This window comes from Ailuropoda melanoleuca, chromosome 11, assembly GCF_002007445.2.
Source record: "Ailuropoda melanoleuca isolate Jingjing chromosome 11, ASM200744v2, whole genome shotgun sequence".
Taxonomy (NCBI): Eukaryota; Metazoa; Chordata; class Mammalia; order Carnivora; family Ursidae; genus Ailuropoda; species Ailuropoda melanoleuca.
The window spans coordinates 104,091,952-104,110,672 of NC_048228.1; the positions used below are offsets into that span (position 1 = coordinate 104,091,952).

The following is an 18,721-nucleotide window of genomic DNA, read 5'->3' on the forward strand; positions in this document are numbered from 1 at the left end:
CCTAGAACAGGGCCCAGCACGGAGGAGGTGTGAATAATTACAAGAAATGATTAGAGACATTTTGCAGAAGGGATTTTCAAAGTTCTCACATAATCCATTTTCCTAACACAGAAATTGTTTGAACTGGGGCCTAGAACACGTTTGCCACCAAAAAAAACCAAAATAAAGCAAAACTTGCTTATATCAAGGGGTCCTTTAGAATAGATCAGCTACACTTAAGAGACTTCCAGATCGATTCGGGTTTCTCAAACCATGTTCCCTGTAACTGTGGTCTCCGGAGAGAAAAGGAGTAAGGAATTGAACCAAACAAGGATTCACAAGGTCAAAGGCATCGGGAAGCAATGCAGAATTCTCTCCTGCTCGGGGATTCACACTGCACAGAAAAGCTCTAAGAAGCCCTGTGGAGAAAACCGTTATTTTAGCTGGGTTTGCTGAGCTTACGTCAGCCCAGACCCCACCCATAACATCTGCACGGTGAGGAGCAATTTGGAAAACACTGCTTTAGTGTAAGTGTTTCAATGCACAGATGCAGACAGAAAGTACAGCCCAGAAAGTTTATTGGACTCATTCAGGGTTACACAGCCATCCTCCGAATCCTAGAGCCGGGTGCTGCTGATGGCCCCCAATGTTTCCCTAATGGTCCACATAGGTGATCGGGTCACGAGAGGCAAAAACTGAACCCAGACCTCAGATTCCAATATCAGTTTGACTAAATCATGTATGAAAATTAAGGTACCAAATAGGACTTGGTTTCAACCTCACTGTTCCAGAAATATTCATTCAACAAATATTTATTAAGCATTATGTGTCAAGCGCTGCACATTTTGCCATGAACAAGACATGATTGCTCAGTAGACTGACAATAAAATTATCCCTAAAGGGACTGAAATTGATTGGACTGTCCTTGATAAGCCTGCTTCGGAGTAAGGACTTGTATGAAATTACATATTCAGATTTCATTTGCTTCCATTAACAGTGCTCACATTTAGATCTAGTGGTAATAACATGCCCTCAATTGGAATGGTTCTGGAATAAAATGCTCCCCTTCCCCGTGCAGGCTGCAGAGAGGGACAAAAAGACTGAAATTTCTTGGGCTCTTTTTTTGTTGAGCACCTCAACCAATAGATTTTCCCACTTCAAGTTCATTCAAATATTATCTCTGGCTCCTACATTTTCGTTAAAATGAGTTCTCTCATTTCCTGTTGCCTATAGATCAAAATGTCTATTTAAAAACGAGATTTTTTTTTTAAGCATATCAGCTCACACATTTCAGAGCCTTTCAGAAACGTGGATCAAAAGCCATGTAAGTCTAAAACACTACAGATCTGAGATTGAAAAAGATTCAGCTATTGAACTGTATGCTCTTTTCAATGAACTGATCTGCCTAGGACCTGGGTGAATTATTGTGTGTTATTTTTTAAAAAGGAAATTCCAAATGAGAAAAAAAATATTAGAATTCCAGGGCATAGACATCCCTATTGGATGCCGTGGCATTAAAGCTGGCTTTCAGCACAGCCTTGAGATGTGTGTATCTAAGAAAAAGAAGAAGGAGAAGGAGAAGGAGAAAACAAAACAGAAAATAAAACAAAACAAAAAACCCAAGGAATTGGAAGCTCTTCACGGTCCTTGCTCCTGTGTGTACCTGTAAGGCCAACCTGCAAAGAAAATAAAGATGTGCTTCCAGACCAAGCCAAAATCTTCCCTCATTTTAAGGATGTGCTCATGGTTTCTCCAGGAACCATCCTAAAAACAAATCTGGCAAAGCAAAGATAATCACCCCATCATGCACATAATTGTGTTTATTAGACACCAGAACAAATCAGAAAGAGTTCCTCAGCTGTCGTAAAGACACACACAGAGCAGAAACTGCATAAACACAGGGCCACAGGCAACAAGATACAGGAAAGCTACACACACCCCCAGCAGCACTACACACACATAGAACCTGTCGTCTAAAACTCAACTAAACAAAAATAAGTCACCAATCAAATCTGTTTAAAAGGGAGGGGAGAGAGAGTATAGTTTTTAAAGACCAGCTACTACTACTCTTTTTTTTTTTTTTTAAGAACCAAACATGACCTTCTCTTCTCTAACTGGATCGTTGGTCCATTTCTGCTAGGCTGGGGCATATTTGATCGAGTTCATGCCAAATGCTGCTGCCAGTTCTTCCAACAGCAAATCAATCTGGTGAGGTTTCTAAGCTCTTGGGCTACTACACCGACACAGAAAATGTGATCCACTGAGCAGCCCTGGAAACGTGTTGGTGAGTGTGTATTCTGCATGCTTGTTCATGTCTGTGCAGTTACGTTGATCCTGGAGGAGCACTTCTTATGAGGTTCAATGGACTCCATTTGGGGTGAAAGGCGTTATTTTGCCTAATGAGAGCTCCCCCTCACAGTTCAGCTCCCAGACAGACTCGGCGGCAGGCTCACCATCTGGGGACGTCTGAGAGATCTGGGACATACGATCGAAAGGGCTCTCCTCCTCCTTGTCCACCTCCCCGTCCCCCGGGGTCACGGCATTGGGGATCATATGGACGTAGGCAGCTGCGATCTCCTTGTGGAAGACCGTGTCCTGGTTGTAGGAGATGAGCTCATTGCTGATGTTCACTGTCTCCACCGGAGTGCGGGGGCAGAGGCTGCCGCACCCCAGCAGCTGCGCAAACACCTTCCGGAAGTCAGCGTTGAAGGCGTAGATGACCGGGTTGAGCGAGGAGTTGGCCCAGCCGAACCAGACGAAGACGTCGAAGGTGGTCTCGCTGACGCAGGGGAAGCTGTCCCCAGGACCCTCCAGGCGTCCGCTACAGAAGGGGACCATGCAGTTAAGGATGAAAAAGGGCAGCCAGCAGCAGACGAAGACCCCCATGATCACCGACAGGGTCTTGAGGACCTTGGTCTCCTTCTTGATGGATGTCCGCAGGCTGGTGTCAGGGGCACAGGCTGCGCGGCTGCGGCAGCTCTGCGCATGCTCCGCGGCCCTCTCCAGGGAAGAAATCCTGCGGATCTGCACCTGGGCGATGCGGTAGATGCGCGTGTAGGTCACGATCATGACGGTCACGGGGAGGTAAAAGCTGATGAGCGAAGAGGAGATTGCGTAAGTTCGGTTCAGGCTGGAGTCACAGTTTTCCACCCTCACCTCTGGCTCCCCCGCTTCCTCCCAGGGCGTCCCGTTGGCCAGGCTGGATGGCGGTTCCACCGCGCCCCAGGAGCTTGCCTTGTCCCTGTGCCAATGGAGTTGAACTGGGATGAAGGAGATTAGAATGGACAAGGCCCAGGCCAGGCCGACCATGATCAACGCCACGCGCTGGGTCATCTTGCGCTCGTAGCGGAAGGGCCTGGAGATGGCCCAGTAGCGGTCCACGCTGATGACGCACAGGTTCAGGATGGAGGCGGTGGAGCACATGATGTCAAATGCCACCCAGATGTCGCAGAAGGCCCCAAAGGGCCAGTAACCGGCCACCTCGGCGACCGCCTTCCAGGGCATGACCAGCAGCGCCACAAAGAGGTCGGACACAGCCAGAGACACGATGAAGACGTTGGTCATCTTGGCGCGCAGGTGGCGGCTCCGCACGATGGCCGCGCACACCAGCACGTTGCCCAGCAGGGTCCAGACGATGAGCAGGGTCAGGAGGCCGGCGGTGACCACCTGAGCTGGCCCCAGCGGCGCCGCCCCCTTCGCGCCCCCCGCGCCGCCCGGCTGCGCCAGCTGCTGCAGCCCGAACCGCGCCGGATCAGCGGTGCCGTTGCGCCCCGGCGGCAGCATGTCGGGATCGGCGGCAGGGGCGGGCTGCGCGTGGTCCCAACTTCGGCCTTGCGCCCCCCGGGCGACCCCATCGGGCACCCGGGGGCTTGGGCACCGGGACCCGCGGTTAAGGATCCCCAAGCCCCGGGGGGCGCTCACCGTGCGCTGCGCCGGGGCCCGAGTACGCGGGGACCCCTCTCGCTTCCTCGAACGCCTCCGGGTGGGTGGCCGCGTTGCGCCCCTCCAGTGCCGGCGCTGGGGGCAGGAAGCCGGCCGGTGCGCTCCGGACAGCGGTGGCTGTGGCTGTGTCTGGTTCGCAGCCGGAGAGAAGCGAAGAGCCAGCCGGCACCGAGGGGGCGGGGGCCGGGAGCGGCCGGCGGCGGGCAAGCGCTGCAGCGCTGCCTCGGTCCGGGTCTGCGCCCGGGGCCCGCGCCCCCGCGGCTCCGCGTTCCCCAATCTCCCGCGCAGCCGCCCCACCTGTGCCCAGGCGCGTTCACTCTCCGCGCTCCGCCGCCTGAGTCTGGGGGCGAATCTCCAGGTCTGAGAGGTACTCCGGTGCCAGACCCTCGCCCAGTGCCCGGGGAAAGCACGGCCCGGGTAGACCAAGAGGTCCCTGACCCAGCCCTGGTGCCCTGGCCCCAAACACGTTTGGGGAACCGGGAGGTGGGGTAGGGATGGAGGAAATCACTGGCTTCTAGACTGGGAAAGAGCGTTTGTAAGGTAGAGGGCAGCCTTGAATTTCTCCCAGACCCGAGTCCGAATTGGATCTTCATTCCAGGCTGTATGACCTTGAGCGCCCTAAACTTCACTGGGTCTTGGTTTTCTCATCCACAAAATGAGCTAATGATTACTGCTCTTCCCCGCGGGCGTAAGGTTCAGTGAAATCAGTCATCTAGGAAAAGCGTGCAGGAGGCATATCTCCTAGGAACCACTTCTCCTAAAGTACCCTCCCCCCACCCCCATGGTCCATTCTAAAACTCAGGCTTAACCTGACCTCTTGGGAGAGTCTTTTTGCCCACCATCACCCCCAACCTTTAAGCGATTTTTCCCTTGGGGGATTAATTTTGGATGAGCCCAAAAGACAAGGAGGAGGAAGGGAGCCTCCCCACGGCTGGACATTTTCAGTTTTTCTGTTTTAGAGCTTTGAGAAAGATGGATTAATATCTCAGTGCTTGACAGAAGTGGAAATTGAGGCTTGAACCGATGGCCCAAAGCCCAAAGTTTTTAAAAGAATGGCAGGAAACCCTGGAGAGGAGAGCCGTGTTCCAAGCTCTTAACTCGCTTCCTCCCTCCAGCTTAAAAGTTCTGCTTCTGACGGGCCAACTTTCTGAAGATAACTGGGGAGAGAACCGGCTGAGGCATACAGTCGCCCTGCACTAAGGTCTAGAAACAGGGCCTAGACTCTCCCATCCCCTCCTTAATCTCTCTCTCCACCCAGACCCACCTGCCCGGTTCACCCTGGTCCCCATCTGCTCGCTGGACCAACACCTACAAGTGTCCCAGCTTCGGAGACTCAGCCTGCTCGGCCTTCTCCAGCCTCTTCTCCCTCCAGTCTTCTCTCCCTTCAGTGCTTTCTGCTGCTGGAGGTGGCAAGACCATCCATCTAGGGGCCTTGCCTAAAACTGGGGAGTCAACCTTACCTCCTCTCTCTCCCCATCTCCCAGGAGCTAGTCCGCTCCTCTCTCCACTGACGCCCCATCAGGGCTGCGTCTTCTCCAATCTGTTTTATGACGACACTCTGCTAGCTTCCAGGTTTTGCCCTGATCCTCTGTCCACCCTCCACTCAATGGCAGGGAGAGCGATCTTTCTCAGATGTGACTGTGATCGTGTCATTCCCCAGGTGGGAAACCCTCAGTATCTCCTTGCGATCCCTGATCCTTAGACAGTCAGGTAAGCTCTTCGAGGTCTTTTAATCACCTTCCCCTTGCTCCAAACCTTCTCTTGCCACCCCTTGTCCACCTACAGCCTGGATTCAAGCCACTACCTCCACAAAACACAGCAAGCAAACAAAAAAACACGAATTGTAATTTCCCTAATGGGTCTTACGGCAATCCCTCGTCCTGGAATGACCTCCATCCCATCTGTCTTCCCCGAGAACACCAACTTAGGAAGTCAGAAAAGGACTTGGGTTTTGGAAACAGGTTTGAATTTCAATTCCTTTTACTTTTATTTGGCAAATACTATTGAGCACCTGTTACATCTTAGATACTGTTTTATTCACTGGGAATACAAGGGAGGATAAAAAATAGAGTGTCCCTTGCCTCTATGAGGTTATTAGAGATAGACTTTAATACAAGAATTATCCAAATAAACGTACCATTACAACTGTGATGAGGGCTATGAAGGAAAAGTGTAATAGTGGGGAGTGACCTAGACAAGATATTTAGGGAAGTCCCTCGGGTTGAAATCAGTTACGTGGACCAAAGGAAAGACAGAAGGAAAGAACAGGCATGAAAAGCAGGCATTTGCCAGCTGTGGGATCTTGGGCAGGTTACTTGATCTCTCTGAGCCTCAGTTTCCTCCTCTTTGAAACAGGTTAATACCAGTAGTTTAGAAGGTAAGGGAGATGAGACCAAAATATGTCCTGTGCAAGGGGCTCGGAGCCTCCCTTCTGCCTCTGACTGTAACCGTGCAGCTCATCGCCCCGGGCTGCCCTGCGAGGAGCCTCCTGTCTAGCTTTTGTAACAGAGCCAGGAAGTGGACACATTATGGGACCTGAGAGGCTAGAGGAGGAGGAAGTGGCCCCAGATGGGGGAGACTACGGTCATCTTCAAAACAAAGAGCCCACAGAGAAAAGGGGGGCGGGGAGGGGCAGAGAGGACCAAAAGCTCAGGGCGGGGTTTTGCAGGAGTCACGGTGAAGGAGGCGAGGCACTGGGACATGAAGGAGGGGAGGAAAGGAAAGGCAAGGGGGAAATTCCGAGAAGGATTGCCTGTGGCCTTCACAGAACTTCAGAAATGCGAGAAAACTATTTGAATTGGGGATTCTCTTCTGGAACACAGCACAGCTGAGAGCCTGGACCACGTGGATCATGGCTTTACCAGTTGTGTGGAGTGCTGGACACGTCAGTACCTTTCCCTCCTCTCACAGCTCATCCAACCAGCCCCTCTCCAGGAAGCCCGCCTGGTTTCTGGGCTGGGGAGCGGCCCCCAGTGAGCTCCCGCTGCAGCGGTTATGATGCTGGTTTATTACCAGCCAGTCACGTGGCTCCTGGCTCCTCTAGACTCTGAAACCAAGGAACTGGGTCTTACTCGGGTCCGAATTCCCCAAGCCAATGAGTGGGTGCTTGGCAAATCGTTACTGACGGGAGAGTGGGAAAAGAGGGCTCCGAGCCCAACACTATGACAGGAACAGACAGGCAGCTCACCCCCATAGGTGCACACACGCTCACCACACAATTTTGCGTTTGTGTTCAGGTAGTTCTGACTCCCTGAATTCCATCGACACACTCATTCATCCAACAAGGCTTGGCTGCGGACCTCGGAAAGGAGGGGTATACAAGTCGTAGCCAGGCTCACAGACATCGAGCGCTTCTGGACCCAGCCGGTGTCTGCGCTCCAGCAGACCCCTGGGCCGGCTTATAATGCAGCAGTCATGACATTGGAGGAGGAGGGAGGGGGAAGGGGGAAAGAAAAAGGAAAGGGAGGGGGAAGGAGGGGAAGAAAAGGGCAGGAGGAGGAAGAAAGGAAGGAGGAAGGGAAGAGGAAAAAGACAGGGTAGGGGGAGAAAATTACATCTTTGAACCTCTGGATCCATTCATACCCTGGTCTGTGCAGCTACAGAAGCCAATCAGTCACCCTCTGGCTACCACGTGCCTGAGTTGAGCTTCCGTGGTCTCCTGAAGCTGGAAGGGCCCTAGCGCAGGGAACAAACATGGTTCAGTGGTGGCTGAGAACAACGGGATGGTCTGCCCGGTGGAGCAGGCAGCACGGGGAAGGGCCACGCAGAACAGAACACACCTGAGCTGGAGAATGCACGGAATCCACCAGCATTCCAGGTGGAGGGGCATTCCTAACAGAAGGAACAGCATGTGCAAAGGCTCAGAGACACAGAGCTTCGTGTGTGAAAGGGTAGATTTTTCAGAACTCTAAGGCTTTTCCCTCTGCTATACAAAAAAAAAAAGTTTCTCATCATTTTTGGAAACAAGGGTTTTCTTTTTTTTATGATTTTTTTATTATATTATGTTAGCCACCATACAGTACATCCCCGGTTTCCGATGTAAAGTTCGATGATTCCTTAGTTGCGTATAACACCCAGTGCACCATGCAATACGTGCCCTCCTTACCACCCATTACCGGTCTATCCCATTCCCCCACCCCCCTCCCCTCTGAGGCCCTCAGTTTGTTTCTCTGAGTCCATAGTCTCTCATGTTTCATTCCCCCTTCTGATTAACCCCCCTTTCTTTATCCTTTTCTTCCCCTACCGATCATCCTAGTTCTTATATTCCATAGATGAGAGAAATCATATGATAATTGTCTTTCTCTGCTTGACTTATTTCACTTAGCATTATCTCCTCCAGTGCCGTCCACGTTGCAGCAAATGTTGAGAATTCGTTCTTTCTGATAGCTGAGTAATATTCCATTGTATATATGGACCACAACTTCTTAATCCAGTCATCTGTTGAAGGGCATCTTGGCTCAGAAACAAGGGTTTTCTATCAATAAGACACTATGTGTGCAGAGTAACACCAGGCAGCCAGGTTTCTATAGGACCATGTCTCTCCTGTCTTCACGGGGAGGGCTCCTGGAGCCATTTGTCTGCTGGGGACGATGGTTTCATGTGAGCAGTGGCTGCCCTCTCTCACCCTGGCTCTTTCCCACATGTTCCAGAAGTCTCTCATCAGCCTGGGAAGCCAGACTCGTCAGCATGGATTCTAAGCAAGTAGGCGGCCCATGAGCTCCCTCTCTTGTCATCCCAGCCAGAGCCCTGTCCCAGAGGATGACGGCGGCAAAGAAGGGACCCTCCCCTACACTTGGCTCCTGCAAAATTGTACTAAGAGGATTCATTAAGAACATTTTAGCATGAAGGGGGTTTCCCTAATCCAGTCGGCAAATATTCTTCTGTTTGAACTCAGATTCTCCTTCTTCTGAAGGTGTTATTTTCAATTGGATTTGCTTTGCTGGGACAAATGGCAAAATCAATAGGAGCGACAGTCAGGATTTGGGTCCTGCTGCCACCGCTGGTGGCAGAAGACTCAACTCGGTTTTACACCCAGAAAGGCCCAGTCCTTGGTTACAGGACACACCTGGGCTCCCCAGGAGCCAGCCATGGCAGGGCGCCCAGCTTGGCTTTGCAGAGCCCAGGCAGAAAGGTGGCGATGAGCCATCCGCGTCCATCCTGCGGCTGGAAAAGTGGCCTCGAGCACACAACCATGACCACTGATGGTAACGTGGGGGCCTCCGGTCAGCCCGTAGGTCTCCGCCCCCTCCCAGCTCAGACGCACAGGAGTCACGGAGATGAAGGGGCTGCCTTAACTAGTGAACAGAATTAACCCAACCAGGATAGGACAGATGGACACCAAGTACCCCATGGTGGGACACACTGAGGGCACACAGCATCCTTGCCTAGTGTCCCTGCCCCCTGAGTAAACAGCAGTGTCCCTGCCCCCTGAGTAAACAGCAGACAAACCCAGACAGAGTACTCTTCCAAGTACTGATGTCCCAACAGGGGAAGAAAGGACGAGGAGCTGTCCCAGGTGAGGGAGACACAGAGGCACGCTGACTGGATCAGGGAGGGATCCTTTGTAGAATGTTATTGGGACAGTTGGCAAAATGATCTTGTGGACTGTGTATTACACAATTACTGACAAACCATTGACAATTGACTGTTATTGACCATTAGACAACCGTACGGCATCGATCTTAAGTTTCCTGAATTCAGGCACTAGACTCGCCTTGTTCTTCGAGAATGCAGGCTGAAACGTCGGGGGGGAAGGAGCAGGACACATTTCAGGGCTTCAGGAAGAGGTGAGTGTGTCGTATCGTATCACATTGTGTACCTGTGCAGTAGAGAGAGCCACGTGGTTGAGAACACCCGGTGAATCTGAGGGAGGCTCTGTCAAGGTTCGTCATCTGACAGCTCTCCTGTGAGGTTGAAATTATTTCAAAATAAAAGAAAATGTAAATAAAGATACCGATTAGAAATGCCTTCAGCTGTGAGTAGCGGAAAGTCTGCCTACTCGTGGCTTTATGCATTAAAGACATTCAATCCTCTCACATAACAGGAAATTCAGAGGGAACAGCAAGGGGCTGGCGCGGAAGCTCAGTGACGTAACTAAGGACCCACGTTCTTTTCATCCGATGTTCCACCTTTCTCGGTGCTGTGGCTTCGTGTCCTTGGAGCCTCACGGTCACAGGACGGCTATCACAGCTGTGGGCACCATGCCCAAGTTCAAACTCCAGGAGTAAAATTGGGGGGGGGGGTGGAAGCTATGTCAGGGGGAGTTTTCTCCCTGTGTCCCTTAGCTATCACCAGCAAAGATCTCACAAGGACCTCAGGTCTCATTAGCCAGAAGTAAACCGCCCCTAACCGGGCAATCCCGTAACTCCCCCTCGAGGCTCTCCGTCGGGAGCATGGAAGCCCCTTCAGGGCTCGGTCAGGACGGAATGCTGCAAAAGGCGACCTCACTGAGTTCACTCGGGTTTTTCCAAAAGGAAATACATAAATAACTTTTTAACCTGCCCAGGAAAATATCAAATAAATACGTGGGGTTTTTTCCCTGAGCTTTCTGCTATATTGAAACTATCTCCCAGTTCCCCTTTTTGTCTCAAGAGATGGTCAAGCAGCCATCCATCTGTTTGTTCATTGAGCAATTATTAGGAAGCCCCTGTTCTGCCAGCAGAGGGGACCCGGTTGGGGAACAAAACAGGCATTATCCCTTCTTCTTGAGGCTTACAGTTAAGTGATAAAAAAAAAAGAGGCTTGGGGTGCCTGGGGGGCTCAGTCAGTGAAGCGTCTGCCTTCAGCTCAGGTCAAGATCTCAGGGTCCTGGGGTCGAGCCCTGCGTTGGGCTCCATGCTCAGCAGCGAGCCTGCTTCTCCCTCTCCCTCTCCCTCTGCCGCTCCCCCCTGCCTGTGCTCTCTCACTCTCCCTCTAATAATTCTTTAAAAATCTTTTAAAAATTTTTTTTAACAAGAGGCTTAGAGTCGGTGGTCCAACAATCCCACACGTAATCGTATGACTAACAGGTACAAGAACCACAATGAAAGAAAGCTAGTTGGTGTTTCATAACAGGGACCCCAGAGCCCGTCTCGGGGTGAGTGAACACTTCCCTGAGAAGCTGTTGCTTGGATGGAGACCTACAGGAGCAGCTGAATTAACTAAGTGGAAGGAAGAGGAAGCAGCACGTGCTAAGGCCCTGAGGCAGGAGGGAACACCGCCCGTCCAAAGCATGAAAGCCGGTCAGTGTGGTGGAGCACAGAGGGAAGTGAAGACAGGAAAGGCCGGAGAGGTGGGAGGCTAAGACCACACAGGACCCTGGGGGCCAAGGTAAGGACCGTGGTTTTCATCTCAGGAAACGAGAAGCCATTGGAGGATGTTGTGCAGAGGAGGGAGCATATTTGCCTTTCTCGAACGCCGCTTTCACCGCAGTGAGGAGGGCAGACTGCTAGGGGCCAGGGATGCATTGGAGAAGGGAGCGCGGAGGCCGCTTCAGGAGACGCAGAGCGTTGGCGTGGCCAGGAGGTGGAAGTGGGGAGAAGCGCATGGAGCCGAGAGATTCGGGAGACGTGACAGGTGTGGCTGCTGCTTGGAGATGAGGCACGAGGGCGTGTAACGACAGCCCTTGTATGCCAGGCCGGCAGGACAGAGGCCTGTCCATCCGCGGGGATGAAGACGAGGAGGGAGAACCGGCCAGAGGACTGAGAACTCTTGAGTTTGGGGTCAGACACGTTCAGTTTAAAGTACCTCTGGGACATCTAAGCGGCTGGAAGTGACCAGCAGGGGGCTGAGAGGTCAGGCTGCAAAGGCACGTTTCAGAGTCCACAGCATCTACACAGCGAGCAAGCCAGTGGCCGGGACTAGAGCCCCGAGGCGAGCCGAGCGAGAGGCCCAGAGGACGCAGGGCGGCATCACCACCTGCCCACGGAGAGGATGCGGAGCCTGCACGCGGAGAGCGAGAGCCCGGGGAGCAGAGCAGTGGGACGGGCCCCAGGCGAGCGTCACCAAAGCCGGACCCTGTGCCCCCGCTCCTCCCCTCTCTCTGCAGACAGGAAATCGGCACACGGAGGGGCTGGATCAGTGCCCAGGCCGCCAGCTCTTCCTGGGCCAACTGCACTGACAATCCCAAGCTCGCGTGTGCTCCATTTCTGCTCTTGTGTGAGGCAGGAAACACAGGGTAAAAACACCGCGTGAGTTTCCTGCGGCCCCTGTAACAAACCACTGCAAACTCAGTGGCTTAAAACAGCACACGTTTATTATCTGACGGTTCTGGAGGTCAGACATCCAAAACTTTCAGTGGACTACAGTCAAGGTGTCAGCAGGGCCATCGGCCGGGACCTTAGGGTGAGAATCCCAGCCTCCTCGCGCGTCATCCAGCTGCTGGGGGCTGCGACACTCCTCGGCTTGTGGCTGCATCACTCAGCCTCTGCGCCCCCTCTGGAGCCCAGTTCCCTCCTGCCGCCCTCTTACAAGGACCTTTGTGATGATGGGTTGGGCCCGCCCAGATAATCGAGGATAATCTCCCATCTCAAGATCCTTGACTCAATCACATGGCAATGTTACGTTTGCCACGTAAAGTGACATATACACACAGGTTCCAGGGGCTTAAGACGTGGACATCTTTAGGGGGCATTATGTGCCCTCCCCTGGGCTCCCCGGGCCACGTAGAGGACCAGCGATCTGAGGATTTTTTCTGGAGCAGCACTACGCCCGTGGGAAGACAGACATCCGGTCTACACGCAGCAGCAAACCCGGAGGCAGGGCCCTGAGATCATCCGTGTGGCCTTCACAGAGCTCGCTGCACGCCGGCCTCGTGGGCTTTCCACACATCATCTCGGCTCATCAACCGGTGACGCTTCAAGGTGTGCGCTTCTATGGCCGATGTCTGCTGTAGGAGAAAACCAGGTGCCCCGGGGACGAGGGTGGCTCGCAGCAGAGATCCAACCTGCCCTCAAGCCTTGTCCCTAGCCCTGCCCCACCCCTTGGGAGCACCATTCCTCAGGGACCTGGTGCAGGGGCATCCCCAGCTCTGCATGCACCTGCAGGACCCTTCCCCAGAAAATCCCACCTTCTCTTGCTGGAATCTTGACTTCTTTCAGGGCCCAGCATAGAAGCAGAAAACCCCCAACTCTAACGCCGGGAATGGAGCCTTCATGTGTTTCTGTGGTTCATGGACGTCCTGTGGCCTTAAGGATCACCCCGACACATCATCTTTCACTGTTGGAGACGTTGCATTCTGAGGACACAGACACGCTCTTGCTCTGCGACCCGCTGGGCACAGCTGCCCTACCTCGCCCTCTTGTTCTGTGGGGCTCGGCCCTGCTCAGTGCGTGGGGCACGCACTCAGCTGCCAGGTGGGGAGGGTGAAGGACTGACCGCCGTGGAAGCGGGGATACCTGTGATACCCGGGCTTTCCCGCCACGACATGCCTGGAAGAGGTTAAGCCATTTTTGTTGAAGGAATGTGATCACAGGACAACTGTTGGGATAAGCAGGAGAAGCGCCTGGAGGAAGCAGTGGGAAAGCAGAACTGCGGGGCGTGTAGAGGTGGACGGAGCAGGGAGCGGGGGGTACGTGCGCAGACCCCGCCCCTCTCAGGCTCGCCCCTCCACCGGAACCCAGGGCCCCCCCCCACAGCTCCGGGCCCCACCTCCTCCCGCAACCGCCTCAGGCAGGGGGAAGGGCGGCGGACCTCTTCCTCATCGTTCTCTTATCAGGGGTCACGATCCTTCCAGAAGCATCCCGCAGAGACCGGGTCCCTCTCATCGTCAAGACCAGGGCTCTGCAGACGTTTTCTGTAAAGGACTAAAGAGTTAAGAGCCACGTCTCTGCCGCATAATCTTTTCGTGTAGGTGGTAGTTTTTTGTTTTTGTTTTTTAACAACCTTGACGGTTCCTGGCCTTCTTAGAGGTATTCACATGCCCCACTCCACACCAACCTCCAGCCAAGGGGGAGGCAGGCTTATGTTTGGCTTAGACCAGTCATCCAAACTGGTGTTCCAGAAACATCTGCCAGAGATAACTAGGCACCCCTTGCCCTTTTCAGGAAGACAGTCCGAGCTCCACTTCCCGCCCCAGCGGTTCCTCCCCTCCAGGGAGAAGGGCAGAAGGCACCTGTAAGCGTCCCCAGAGGTGGTCCCCCTGCTCCCTCCAGGGGCCAGAGCAAGCGATTGGAGCACACCCTAAGTCACAGCTCTTCTGGACCAGGCCTAGAGCGCCACCTTGTGCCTTAGAGGCGAAGAGGGAATTGGAGGCGTGTACTAGAAGCCCGCGGAGAATCTCTGCCAAGCCCTTAAACACTGTTTGTGGGAACACGCCATGAGCGACCGCGGTGTTCCAGGCACTTCCCCATGCCCTGCGATAGCCTGGGCTGTGAGCACTGCGACCCATGTGGTGAGGCCTGAGGGAGACGGAGGCTAAGCCTCTACCCTCACAAGACAGACGGTGGTGTCCAAGACAGATAAGCACAAATGAATAAGTAAAGGACTAATGGTAAAGGGGCCAAGGTGACGGTCATGGGGGGTCTGTTTGGATAGATGACCAGGGCACCCCTCACAGTGGGGGGACCTCTACACAGCCTGAGGGATGACAATAGCTGATCCAGTTCTAGGAGCCAGAGAAGCAGTCTGCTGGGAGATTAGCACGTGCAAAGGTCCTGAGGAGCAGAGTTTGTGGTCTCCAAGGGGGTGAAGAGAACTGTATGTGGCTGCAGCAGTGGCTGCGGGTGGGGTGCCTGGGGGAGGGGGGCAGAGGAGGGGGTTGGCAAGAAGATGAAGGAGCGGAGGCCAGATCACGAAGATCCCAGCAGACCACAGTCAGGAGTTTGCACTTTCTTCTAAAAGCCCACGGGAAGCCAGTGAAGGGTTTAAGCAGGTGACTTGATTTAATTTACATTTCTGAGACAAGGAACTATCATGGTGGTTATTAACGTGGCTGTAACAGCATACCACAATTCTCACTCCTTTTGAGCATTCAAACACTGCCCTCATCCTTCCCCTGTCCTCTCCCTGTGGTCCCCTAGGGTCTGCTCTGAGGAGGAGCTAATGTTTCCCCATCAGACCCTGTGAAAGTGCCCTCCCCACCCACTACCCCAGCCTCCTCCCTGACCACTTCCTCTTGCCCTATCTGGGGGACTCTCCTCCCACGGGAACACCCCCACAACCATGTTCCGCAAAGCCTCTTTTTTTTTTTAAGATTTTATTCATTTATCTGACAGAGAGAGAGACAGCCAGCGAGAGAGGGAACACAAGCAGGGGGAGTGGGAGAGGAAGAAGCAGGCTCCCAGCGGAGGAGCCCCACATGGGGCTCGATCCCAGAACTCCGGGATCACGCCCTGAGCTGAAGGCAGACGCTTAACAACTGAGCCAGGCGCCCGCCCCCCACCCGCAAAGCCTCTTGATGGGGACAAGGATGCCCACGGACAGTGGGAGGTGGTGGGGGCAGGGGGAAGGAACACCCTTGTTGAAACTCTACCTAGTTCTCAGCATCCCTAGGAGAACCGAGAATCCTCCCAGCCCTCACCGGGAGTGAGGACGGTTGTCCTCGACACACACTACAACAGTCCAGAGCTGTGGATGGGGCACAGACACACCGCTTTGCACCCATCCCCTCACTGGGTACCCTTGAGGCCGCTGCTGAGATCTGCCGGCCAGATCTCCCCTCGCTTTGCCCTGAAAGCACCGGTGAGGGCTCAGAGGAAAGGCACCAGCGCCCCCTGCTGGTCGTGCTCTTCCACAGCAGAGCTCGCATCGGAGCCCAGGAACCTGCCGTTCTCCAGTAGCTTCTGCCCTTCACCATTTTAAGCCAAGTGTAGCAATTTCTAAACTGGGTAAAAAGGGAAATATTCCTCCAGCTGATAAATTGCTCTGTACATATATCCCCAAGCAATTGGTTGACGTATTTTTTTAGCAAATTGACTTTCTTTTTAAGACTCTATGGTTAATAGGAAAAAGGGATGGGTTTTTAAAGGGCATAATTGTCCACCGTTACAACTTACTAGCCATGTATGTTCCTAGCATTCCCGAAGGTTCCCTCCACTCAAATGGAGTAGTAACTCTCACCTGACTGGGCGGTGGCTTCATAGGGAGATACCAGGGATGCACTGTGGGCTGCCAGGGTTACGCAGCACAGAAGGCTCCTGGCTGGTGTTTGCGTGGACAAAGGAATCGGATCTGACCTCTGGGCACAGGTGACTAGCAGGTGCTGGTGGCATTTAGTTCCCAAGTTTGCAAAATGCCTTGTGGAAGGAGTGCTTTTTCTAACGCACACCTGGCACCACAGGGGCTAGGTGTGACCCTGGGTGTCCAGCTCCAAAGTTCTTCCCTTCCCCTCGGCCTCACCAAGAGCCAGGGAACCCATAGAATGTGAGTTGAACTCCTGGCCTGGTGGCGTCTGGAGATGAATGAGCTCGAGCTAGCAAACACACCTATACAAGGTTGCGACCCGAGAGTAAGAGACTTTCCTGATACCTGAGTGCCTAGGGCATCACTCCCCACAATGAAGAACTCCGTGGGAAGGCATCAGTGTTGAGTGTCCTGACGAGCACGGAATCATCCAAGGGCGAGGGCTGGGGGATCTTGACAGCTCATGACATTGAGCTACCCCACCTGGGGATCTACCTGCTGAGGGGACCAGACCGGGTGGCTTTGACACCCTCCTCCCAACGACAGTGGATGAATGCTGGAAACTCACCTTCTCTGATGACTCTAAGTTGATCTTCCTTCCATTGACTTTCTTTTCTCTTTCTTTCGCATGTTATTATGATGAAATATCTCAGGCATATGAAAAAGTACAGAAGAAAACCCAATGAATGCCTCTATACAGGTTACGTTGCCAGAGAAATCAAACCCTGCAGACAGAGCATGCACTCAGCTGTGTGTCCTCACCCGGGTCCTACCTCCTCCCTCCTCCCCAGCCCACAGGTGACCACTCCACTGAACTCGGTGCTCTCTCTTCACATGTGTTTGTAATTTTACTGCATATGTAGCCCAGAAATATCAGATTGTTTTGCCCATTTTTAAATGTTATATTAATGGTATCATGCCAATTATACCGTTGTGATACTTAGTTGTCGATACAGGGTTGTCTTGAGGGATGACTCATGTTGTTGCATGTAGTTCCAACCCATTCATTTTTCACTGCTGTGTAATATTCCATTGTAGGACTGGGCCGTAGTTTATTCATTCTGATAGACATTTCAGCTGTTCTTAATTCTTCCCTATGACAAGCACTCCTGCCGTGGACATTTCTGAACACATCTCCTTGCACATGCATGCGAGGGTATCTTTGGAGCTCACTCCTAGGAGGGGCCCTGCCAGGTCTCAAGGAATGTGTGCCTTCAGCCCTACTCGACATTGCCAGCTCTTCTCCCATTTGGCTTTTACCGATCTGCTCTCCTACCAGCAGTGTGTGTGCCTTCACTTTCCCTCACATTTGCCCAACCCTCGCCACTCCGACGAATGGGAAATGGCATCTCATTACTGTGTTAATTTGCATTTCTCTTATTCTAGCCTGGAGGGTGTGACTCTTGTTGACTGCACATTCTGGTTCCTCATCTGTGAGTTGCATTGGTATTAAGATAACAAGCTTTCCTTGCTGCCTAAGCTGGCTGAGTCAGGATGCTGGCTTACCTGTGGGTCGAAGCCGCCTGGCCGCAGTAGCCATCCCTGACGCCGCGGGCTCTGCTCATGTAGGGCCAGAAGATGACCCATCTGTAAGGTCCCTCCTCAGACATGAGCCCAGCAAGACTGTGCCGACTTTCCCCAGCTCTGACGGCACTCCGTGGCCACCCTGAAACCACCACACCTGAATCAGTCACTCCCAGCGTTGCCGTGATTCCCCTTATCTCCTTCGCAGAGCCCTAAGCCCACAGGCTGAGGCCCTAGGACTGTACTAATGGGCTCAGAACAGGGGGAAATTAACGCCAACCAAAATGGGGTCCTCTGGATAAATCGGCGTTCACATGTAGTCATCTCATGCAGGGTAGTTTATCAACACATGGAAAGACTTGGCCATGAAAATGCTTGCCACAGTGTCATTTATAATTGCTAAAAGAAAACAAAAGAGGAAGAAAAAAAGAAACAAACCATCAAATGTTTCTAAATGTCCAACATCAGGGTCTGACTAAATAAGGAATGCTACCTTCCTCCACCGAATGTACTTTGAAGTTGGCCAAGGTCATTTTGCAGAAGAGGACACAATGTCAAGGAATGTTGTTCAGGAATCTGGACTTGGGGGTCCATGGACTCCCGAGGAGATGCTTCTAGAAGGGAATTGGCATCACCTGAGATGCTTATTGAAGTATCCCGAGCCCCACTCCAGCCCAACAGAGCCTGAACTTCTAGCTGGGAAGGCAGGAATCCTAATAGGCTCCCCAGATGATTCTTAAACACGCTGAAGTGTGAGAATCCATGCCATGAGGATATAAAATAGCTAAGAAACACGCTGGTGTATTAAGAGAAAAAGAAGCTAGTTATATGCAAATTCAGTACACATAAAAACAATCTCATCACGTGTGTGTGCATGTGTGTGCTGATAGGTACTGAGGTACCAGAAATGAGCAGTTTACCTCTAGATCGCAGTTTCTCAACCTGCCCGCCGTTAACCTCCGGGGCCCGCTGATTCCCTGCTGTGGGTACCACCCGTGCATTATGGAATATTAAGCAACATCCCTGCGATCCGCCCACTAGAAGCCTGTAGCCCCCCCCCCCCAGCAGTCACAATAAAAAGTGTCTCCAGACTTTGCCAAATATCCCCTGGGGGACAAGATGGCCCCAGGTTGAAAACCACTGCCCTAAATAGAAGGTAAGATAGACAATCTTTCAC

The 18,721-nt window shown here is 52.8% G+C and overlaps 1 protein-coding gene across 1 annotated transcript; it reads right to left on the minus strand.

Moving 5' to 3' along the window:
• Positions 1-1,687: 1,687 nt before the first annotated feature.
• Positions 1,688-4,323, minus strand: DRD5 (dopamine receptor D5). The gene has a single exon (XM_011229965.3). It carries the CDS (start codon positions 3,760-3,762, stop codon positions 2,338-2,340), a length of 1,425 nt encoding a protein of 474 aa, XP_011228267.2. The 5' UTR covers positions 3,763-4,323; the 3' UTR covers positions 1,688-2,337.
• Positions 4,324-18,721: the final 14,398 nt, after the last annotated feature.

Coding starts and splice junctions, on each gene's coding strand:
- DRD5 (XM_011229965.3), bottom strand. CDS start 3,762: ATGCTGCCGCCGGGGCGCAACGGCACCGCTGATCCGGCGCGGTTCGGG.